Source organism: Cnephaeus nilssonii, assembly GCF_951640355.1.
Source record: "Cnephaeus nilssonii genome assembly, chromosome: 23".
Taxonomy (NCBI): domain Eukaryota; kingdom Metazoa; phylum Chordata; class Mammalia; order Chiroptera; family Vespertilionidae; genus Cnephaeus; species Cnephaeus nilssonii.
Window position 1 is genome coordinate 15,443,502 of NC_137094.1, and position 9,361 is coordinate 15,452,862.

At 56.6% G+C, this 9,361-nt stretch overlaps 1 protein-coding gene across 2 annotated transcripts in view; it reads right to left on the reverse strand.

Annotated features, from left to right (window-relative positions):
* SLC35F3 (solute carrier family 35 member F3) overlaps nucleotides 1–7,854 on the reverse strand; it is a 59,799-nt gene extending 51,945 nt beyond the window's left edge. Inside the window, exons 1-2 of one of the 2 annotated variants that reach the window (XM_079763744.1) lie at nucleotides 7,723–7,854; nucleotides 6,848–7,077 (exon numbers count right to left, since the gene is read on the reverse strand). In XM_079763744.1, the coding sequence (XP_079619870.1) occupies nucleotides 6,848–7,073 (226 nt within the window). In that variant the 5' untranslated portion in view covers nucleotides 7,074–7,077; nucleotides 7,723–7,854. Of the gene's footprint in view, nucleotides 1–6,847; nucleotides 7,078–7,463; nucleotides 7,645–7,722 lie in introns of those variants that run through there. The other variant, XM_079763743.1, reaches the window with a different exon arrangement.
* Nucleotides 7,855–9,361: the final 1,507 nt, after the last annotated feature.

Sequence of the window (9,361 nt, forward strand, 5' to 3'; positions counted from 1 at the left end):
GTAATTTTAAAAAATACTTCCGCATGCATCTTCTCATTGCCCCTAACTGCCCTCCTCTGCAGGCCTGGTCACCTCTAACTGCCCTCCCCTGCAGGCATGGTCACCCCTAACTGCCCTCCCCTGCAGGCATGGTCACCCCTAACTGCTCTCCCCTGCAGGCCTGGTCCCCCCCAACTGCTCTCCCCTGAAGAACTGGTCACCCCCAACTGCTCTCCCCTGAAGAACTGGTCACCCCCAAATGCCCTCCCCTGCTGGCCCAGTCACCCAAAACTTCCCTCCCTTGCCAGCCTGGTCGCCCCTAACTGCCCTCCCCTGTAGGCCTGGTCCCTCCCAACTGCAACCCATCCTCTCGCTCTTGCCTGGACACTCTCCCCTTCCTTGGCCAAGATGCATAAAGCCTTTGCGCTGAAAAGGACCTCATATGTCACCTTGTTTAAACTTACAGGAGTGTGTCCCACCGGAATCCTTGTGCTAGTCATATGGCCCTCACTAAACAGGCCTTCCAGATATGAATGGGCTCGTTCGTTCGTTCATTCATTCATTCATTCATTCAATAAACTTACTACATGCCTACTGCGTCTCTACCACTCCCTCTTGCTAGTGCTAAAGCAACAAGAGTGAGGAACCGGCTGGTATAACTCAGTGGTTGAGCGTCGACCCATGAACCAAGAGGTCCCGGGTTCGATTCCCGGTCAGGGCACATGCCCGGGTTGCGGGCTCGATCCCCAGTGTGGGGCGTGCAGGAGGCAGCGATGAAGGATTCTCTCTCATCCGTGATGTTTCTCTCCCTCTCCCTTCCTCTCTGAAATCAATAAAAAAATATATATATTTTTAAAAAAGAGTCTTAACCAAGGAGGAGCAGGAAAGGGGGGGGGGAAGGGTGACATGAACATAAGATCTCGCTCTTCACACACGTGCCACCGCCGTTTGTCTAACTTGGGACCACAACCCCAGGAACGTGACGAGACAGGACCCGCCCGGCGTCTGGCCGTGAGGTGCGCGCGGGAGGCCGGAGGGCGAACCAAGGTGACCGCAGGGTCTGACTCGCCGATGGCTGGCGGGGACATCCATCAAACGGGGGCCTCGGGTGGGGGTGGCACGGAGGGAGAGCCGCTCCAGGAAAAAGATAAAGGAAGCCTATTCCGTGGGTGAAAAGAAGTCTACTCCGATCAATAGAAAGGCCCGCTTGATTGAATCTCAATCGTTCTTTCTGCAACTCGGAATTGGAGAGCTGTCCCGGTTACAAATGAGTTCAGGTGCAAATCACAGAGAGCCAGCTGGCGCTGGCTGGAAACACGCACGCGCACACACACACACACACACACACACACACGATCCCACCCGGCCCGTGAGGCTGGGACACGCCAGCACAGACCCAGACTGCTCCCACCTCCCTGCCCGGCCAGCGGGTCAGGGAGTTCCCATCCTCATGGTGACGGCTATGGCACTGTGTCCGGATCTGGGCAGGGCGGAGGGGGACGGGGATAACCCAGAACTTTCTCTCCAGGAGGCTTCTCCCATCGGTGCAGGAAGAGACTCTCCGCTCCCAGGCATTTCGTGTGTATTTCATCGCCCAAAACGAGGGCCTGTGGCCAGCCCAGCTACAGAGGATGCTCAGAGACGGAGCTGCTTAGAGTACCGCCTCCGTGGCCAGGTGGAGGGAGACGCAGGCTGGCCACAAAGGCCCTTTGGTCGTCTCAGAGTCCTTGTCCCACCTTCTCCCGGTCACTCTCTTTTCCCAGCTGATTTATTTTTAAGTGTTGTTTTTTTTTAAATATATTTTACTGATTTTCTACAGAGAGGAAGGGGAAGGGATAGAGAGTCAGAAACATCGATGAGAGAGAAACATCCATCAGCTGCCTCTTGCACACCCCCCACTGGGGACGTGCCCGCAACCAAGGTACCTGCCCTTGACCGGAATCGAACCCGGGACCCTTCAGTCCGCAGGCCGACGCTCTATCCACTGAGCCACACCGGTTAGGGCTCCCCGCTGACTTCTGAAGGGGGCGGGGCATCGCTGACGGAGGGTCCCGGCCCCACCCCTTCCCGGCGACACCCCGTGTGATGGGAACCTCAATGGCTTTCCTTAAGGATGTTCTCAGGCGGGAGCTGTGTTCCAATGGAGCCTCACATGGGGACGTGACGTGGCGGGGTGAACACGCCATACGGTTTGCGGGTTACAGGCTGTAGAATCGGATACCTGGAAACCTATGTCCTTTTAGGAACCAACGTCTCCCCAATAAATTCAATTAAAAAGTGTTTTTTTTTTTTAAAAAGGGGAAGAAATATATATTTTGTTTTCATCCGCATTTCTGGCCCAGAGCCCCTCAAACCCTGGACGTTTCCTGACAAGAGCCACGAGGGGGATGGGGGGCTCCTGCCCACCGCACCTGAGTTTGCACTAAGGACCTGGCTTGCAGGAAGCCCGGAGGCGGGGGCTGGTTGCCATGGCACCAACTGTAAGGAGAGGTTGGAACTTTCCGTCCCACATCCCCCTCCAGGGAGCGGAAGAAGGCTGGGGGTTGAGTCAGTCTCCAATAACCAATGGTTTAAGCAATTGGGGGTTTTGTTGATTTTTTTAAAAAAAATATATATATATATACACATATTTTTTATTTCAGAGAGGAAGGAGAGGGAGAGCGAGATGGAAACAACAAAGATAAGAGAGAATCATGGATCGGCTGCCTCCTGCCTGCCCCCCCTCCCTGGGGATGGAGCCCGCAACCCGGGCATGTGTCCTGACCGGGAATCGAACCCTGACCTCCTGGTTCCTAGGCCGATGCTCAACCACGGAGCCCCACCGGCCGGGCTGAGCTCGAGTTTTCTTAAAGGGAGAGAAAGAGAAGTTGCCCGGGGGCCCCACCCCTTAGCCTGCTGCTCACGACCCGTGGGTGGTGCCCTACACGAGGTCATGACGCAATGGGTGGTTAGGGTCATGAGGTCAGCGGGAGGGGGCCCAAGACAGGCCAAGCTGTTTCGTCCAGCGAGAACACGTGCGCAGGGCTGAGACAGAGGGGATGACACCTGTCCGCCTCGCCTCCCGCTGTGTCGTTTTCCAGGAAACAGGAATGTACCGTGTACTTAGAAGTGACTCCATGCACTGCCCCTTGGAGGGGGGGGGACAGGGTCTCGTTGGAAAGTGTTCCTGTCTCCACCTTCCAGGCACCCCAGTGAAATCCCTGGACGGATTCTGAGGGCATCGCCGGGTCCGATGGGACTTACAGGTAGAACGAACACAGCGACAGGTGTACCAGGACCCCGTTTTCCTAGTGTTCCGGGATCGATCCTACTGCACTACATTTCCGTTACCTGTAACTTGGAAAACACGCCCACGGAATACAAGCAGAGAAACCTACCGAAGATTTTTTTTACGTTAAATATGTCACAAAAGAAAGGGCGGACTTAAAGCAAAAGAGTCTGGATAAACTCGTGTTCTGTTGTTCCGGGTTGTGGCCTTTAAACGGTCTTCAACTAGCTCACTGGCCAATGCGTTGTTTAAAAACGTACAGAGGCCCTAGCCGGTTTGGCTCAGTGGATACAGCGTCCGCCCGTGGACTGAGGGAGTCCTGGGTTCGATTGTGACCAAGGGCATGTGCCCAGGTTGCAGGCTCGATCTCCTCCCCACCCCCAGTAGGGGGCATGCAGGAGGCAGCCAATCAATGATTCTCTCACCATTGATGTTTCTCCCTCTCTCTCCCCCTTCCTCTCTGAAATCAATGAAAAAATTTTAAAAAATGGATAGAGAAGGGATCTCAGGTTCTTCCTACATGTCACACGCCAGCACGATGCACTTTCCCGTGAAAAGTGTTTCTTAAACTCCCCTGCATGCGTGGCTCAGTGGTTGAGCGCTGACCTATGAACCAGGAGGTCATGGTTAGATTCCTGGTCAGGGCGCATGCCCTGGTTGTGGGCTCAGTCCTCAGCAGGGGGTGTGCAGGAGGCAGCCGATCCATGATTCTTTCTTATCATTGATGTCTCTATCTCTCCCTCTTCCTTCCTCTCTCTGAAATCAATAAAAAAATAATTTTTTTTTAAAAAAAGGAAGAGAACATCTTCATATACGTTCATTGGCAATAAGCAGACGCGACTTGTAAAAAGAAAAATGAGGAAGCCAAGTCGGCATTCATGAAGAAACGTCTTTCTTCCGCCCCTCGGGAATCAAACTTGGAGGACAGAGCCAAATTTTTAGAACTCTTCATGGCTACGGAGTGGATGGCGGAGAAGGATAAAAATAACCTCCTAAGAGAATTTCACCCCGTCCAGCGCCGTGGACGAGACACGACGGGCAGGAGGCACGCTGAATGTCACAGAAAACATCTGTCAGCCAGACAACGGCTCTGAGACGCCACCGGGGCCCCCACGCCCTTGAGCCTCCCGCAGGGCAATCGCTTCTCCCGTGCCATCTCCAACGCAGTCAAGGTCAAGGTCAAGGTTGCCTCAAGCCGCACGAGAGCCGGCTGTGTTCCCACGTCCTAGATAGCTGCGCAAGGGCTTGTCACCCTCGCTGACCGAAACAACTGATCAGGTGCCTCCCTGTCCAGGCCTCTCCAGGCGCTGCAATTAGGAGAGGAAACTCAATTTTCTCCTGACCCAGGAGGTCGGGAAAGAGGCCGAGCTCGGAGACCGCGAGAATAAGTTATTTTGTGAGCATGTCCCCCAGTTTGCTGAGCGTGATGATTAAGCAACCAGCACAAGACTTCGCTGATTTCAGTGTATAAATAAGACTCTTTTATGATTTGTTTTTTCTCTTCAAAACAGCTCAAGTATTGCTGCTCTAAAGGGTCTTTGGCTGTATTCATAAAACATTCGCTTCCCTAAATTTAAACTTTAAAAAATCCAATTAATTCGTCAAAATGTCAATTGTCACCGAAAGCATGTTAGTAAAAAGGAAACGGCGTGGGAGAAGGAGAAGGATCTTCATAGGAGGAGAGAGTGGGGTGAGCTGATTTTATTCACGGCCCTATGCTCCCTGTAGCCTTGTCTGCTAATATCGCTCCACATGGGCTTTCCCATCTTTTTTTTTTTTTTTAATCGATTTCAGAGAGGAAGGGAGAAGGAGAGAGAGACAGAAACATCCATGATGAGAGAGAATCATTCATCGGCTGCCTCCTACACACCCCCTCATTGGAGATCCAGCCCGCAACCCGGGCATGTGCCATGACCGGGAATCGAACCGTGACCTCCTGGTTCCTAGTTCGATGCTCAAACCACGGAGCCACGCCGGCCGGGCAACGTAGTCCCCTGTCTTAATGATAAAGCATGCCTGTACCCAACACTGCCGGAAGCTCCCCAAGGTCACAGACGGGATGACCATGATCGACCTTAGCATGACCTTCGGGCTAACCCGACGGGTCCACGAAGGCTGCGGCGGATACCGCTGTCCCGGGTTACTCGGAAAGCAGAGACTGGGAACACGGAACAGGAAATTCTAATCGGAACGTAAGAGGCAGAAGTGTCATCTGAGTCTCCCATGCTTCCGTCCAGGAGAGAGGGCTCCCCGTGGGTTTCCCTTCTTGGGGTCCTACGCCCAGGGCGCTTTCCAGTTGAAAAGGGATCCCGGTCCTCTGTCTTCCTTCTAGAACCCACAGCCAGCGTTTCACCGGCTACAGTTCTTAGCAGCCGACCCGGGAGGTGGGAGGAGACCCGGGCAACCTTTGGACAGAGTTCAACGCAATCGCACACCGTCCTTCGGAACCAAACAAGGGCACGCAAAGAAAACACGGGAATCCGACGCTGCTTCCTGCAAAGGACTGAGACGGAACCCGCGGGCCGCGAGCACGCCACTGACCTTTGACTTGACACCAGGGGTTTTAGGAGAAAACAAAACAAAACAACACAAAACACACTAAAAGTAGATGTATTTTTAGCTCGGACTGTGATTAATGGACGAAAGCTGGATTTCTTCCCCCCTGAGGACCAACAAACTATGTCCCAATGTCAAGCAACCGAGGGTGGAAACATGTCTCGGGTTCATGAAGCCGCGAGCCTGTATGACAAACGGAACAGAGTGTCACGCACGCCTCCCACGGACTCCGGGGGTCACTGCCAACCTCTTGGGGGGGGGGGGGCAGGAAACAAACGGTCGGGATGGGACCACCTCCGTGAGGTTTACAGTCAGGGGTACCCCGAGCGGGTGGTCGTCACCTTCTCCCTACCAAACCCAGAGAAAGAACCGTCCCCCCTACGAGTCCCGACCACGCAGGTACCGCCTGCACCATGGATCACCACACCGTCAAAGCCATCGGCCGGGCCCGGCGGCTCCACCTGACACCAACCAGGTATCTCTACCAGACCTACGAGGGTCCAAACCCAGGCCTCCACGGAGGACGGATAGAAATGTGAGGCAAAGGGAGGGAGTGAGCTCAAATGAAGGCCCGAGAATTGTCCTCCATCGGGGCCTGGAGGAACGGGAAGGGTTAAAATCCAGGCCAGCTGAGGGTGCAGTCTGGAGCTGAGCCCCACTCTGGCGAGTAACAACACCTTCAGATCCACAGGGGAGCCTCACTCCCCAATGTCTCCCACAGGGACCCCTCACCGGCAAGGGATGGTACAGGGAGGTGTGCGAGGAAGGAGGGGGGGATTGGGGGGAGGGGGTCTGGAGTGTAAGAAAATGGATCAGAAATTCCCCAAGGTCCTGGAGGACACCCACCTCCAGGCCTCTCCCTAGAAGTTGCTAACCTGGGTCCCTGCCCTCGGTCAGGGCGCAGGAGGGAGGGCGGCCGGGCGCACGGCTGCGCGCGCTCCCAGGACGGCGGCTGCGCGCGCTCCCAGGACGGCGGGGGGGGGGGGGGGACCCCGGCGGGGGCGCGCAGCGGCGGGGAAGGGGGGCCGGGGGTGCGGGCCTTACTTTTGCAGCTCGCCGCCCAGGGCTGGTAGCCGTAGTAGCCGGTGATGCGCAGGATGCGCTCCTCGATGGACGTGAGCCCCGCGGGCCCGCCGGTGAGGTCCTCCACGGAGCGCGACCACTTGAGGTCCTCCTTGATGGCCTCGTCCACCACCAGGTACTTGAGCTGCCGGAGCTGCGGGCTGATGTCCGACAGTCTCCGCGGGCTGACGTCCGGGGACCTCCTCATGCCACTGCGGCCAGGCAGGTGCGCGGGAGAGATGGGGGGGGGGGGGAGAGGTGGGGGGGTCGGTGAGGATGGACCTGAGGCCCAGCAGGGGCGCGGTCTGGCCTCCAGGGGCAGGTGCCGCCGCCAAGCCGCGCTCCCCCTCCCCGCTCGCCGCCCACCCAGCTCCCCGGCAGCCTTGGCAGCGGCGTCGGGTCCCGTCGCCGGTGCCCGGTCCTGGGCGCCTGGGGCAAGGCGGGCGGGGGCGAGTGGCGAGGGGACAGGCCGTCGGGAACTTCCCGGGCAGCGCCGCCCCTTCCCCCGAGCCCCACACCGCCCGGCACCCCCGCTGACCCAGGGCCGCCCGTCCGCCCGCCTGCCCGCCCGCGCGCGCCCGCTCCAGGCGCTACTCACGTGGCGATGCCTTTGCCCCGGGGCGCGCCGCCGGGGAACTCTCGGATCCCCATAGGCGGCGGCAGGGTGCGGCCGCGGGCGCCCAGAGTCGAGGCGGAGGGGCCGCGGGCGGAGCTGCCGGCAGCCACGGACCCGGGAGAGGAGGGCGCGCTGCCCGCGAGGGTCCGCGCCGCCCCGCGCGCCGGTGCGCGCCCGCGCCCGCGCCGCGCGCCTCCCCAGCGCCTCCCCCTACGCCCTCCGCGGCGCGGGCGCGGCTCACCCGGCTCCGGCCCGGCTCCCGCTGCAGCCCGGCGGTGTCGGGGCCGCTCTCGGGCGCCTCGCCCGCACCTTCCCGCCGCCCTGCACGGCCCGCGGGAGCCCGGACCCCGGAGAGCGCGGCGCGCGGGGTGCGCTCTCCAGGCACCTGAGCTGGGGGTGCGCGCCAGCCAGCAACGCCGGGGGCCAGGTGGGGGCGCTGCGGCCCCGCCCCGTGGCCCGGGGCGTGCACTGGGCCCCGGAGAGGCACCAGGCACCTCCTCCGCCTGGCGACTCCTCCCCTTGGCCAAGACCTGTCAGGCCCTACTGCTCCAGGTTCAGCCGTTCAGTTCCGTTTATTTCATTTTTTTTCTTCTTTAATATATTTTTATTGGAGAGGGAGAGAGAGAGAGAGAAACATCAATGATGAGAGGGAATCATGGATCAACTGCCTCCTGCACGCCCCACCCTGGGGATCAAGCCCGCTACCCCGGGAGTCGAACCCTGACCTGGTTCACGGGTAGACACTCAACCACCTAGCAACACCAGCTGGGCTAAATTGGCCTTTAATTGTTTTATTTTCTGTCTGCAAGCCATCTCTCCAGAACACATCATCGCTTTTCATAATGTTATTGTTCTGTTGTTAAAAAATATATATATACAAATAGGTTCATCAGGGCAAGGTTAGGAAATACAAAACTACGTAAAGAAAAAAAAAAAATACTCCTTCTCCGGCCCAACATGACGACTTTGAATTACCAGCCTTCCACACGCTTTTCCAATGTAAAGTATTTTCTTCTCAAAATTAGAATCAAACTGTGCACACTACTTTTTGGACCTTTTTTTGATAGTAACATGATATTGTTTCATTAAACTAGGGATAGAAGAGAACTTTCTCGAATGAATCGTGGACAAGGGACAGCGGAAAAAACTCGAACGTCGTAATGGAGAGAAGCTAGGAGCTTCCTGGCTAAGGCCAGGGGTTAGGCAAGGTGTCTGTTCTCACCACGACAGCCTTTTCAACATTGTGCCGCCCGTCCCAGCCACTGCAGTTAGACAAGAAAAGGAAATTAAAAGTGTCTCTATCGGGAAGGGAGAAGTAAAACTTTGTTTGTTTACAGATGACAGCACCATCTCTGTAGAAAACCTCAAAGGATGGACTAAAAGTTGGCCGGGAACAAATATGGATTACAGCGAGTTTGCAGGTTCATGTACAAAAGCCGAGCAACTTCCTATCTATACCAGCAACGAGCCATCGGGACGTAAAAATAATGAACTATTTAGGTGTAAATCTATGGGCACGATCCCTAGGAGGAAAATTACAAAAACCCCCAGGAGAGAGATCAAAGAAGCCAGTAAACGGAGAGTGGGCCTAGGGCCGTGGTCAGCAAACCGCGGCTCGCGAGCCACATGCGGCTCTTGGGCCCCTTGAGTGTGGCTCTTCCACAAAATACCACGGCCTGGGCGAGTCTATCTTGAAGAAGTGGCGTTAGAAGAAGTTTAAGTTTAAAAAATGTGGCTCTCCAAAGAAATCTCAATCGTTGTGCTGTTTGATATTTGGCTCTGCGGACTGATGAGTTTGCCAACCGCCGGCCTAGGGCACCCTGTCTGAGAACCGCGCGTGCGAATCCCGACGGAAGATGCATGAGCTCGAGGTTCTCCAC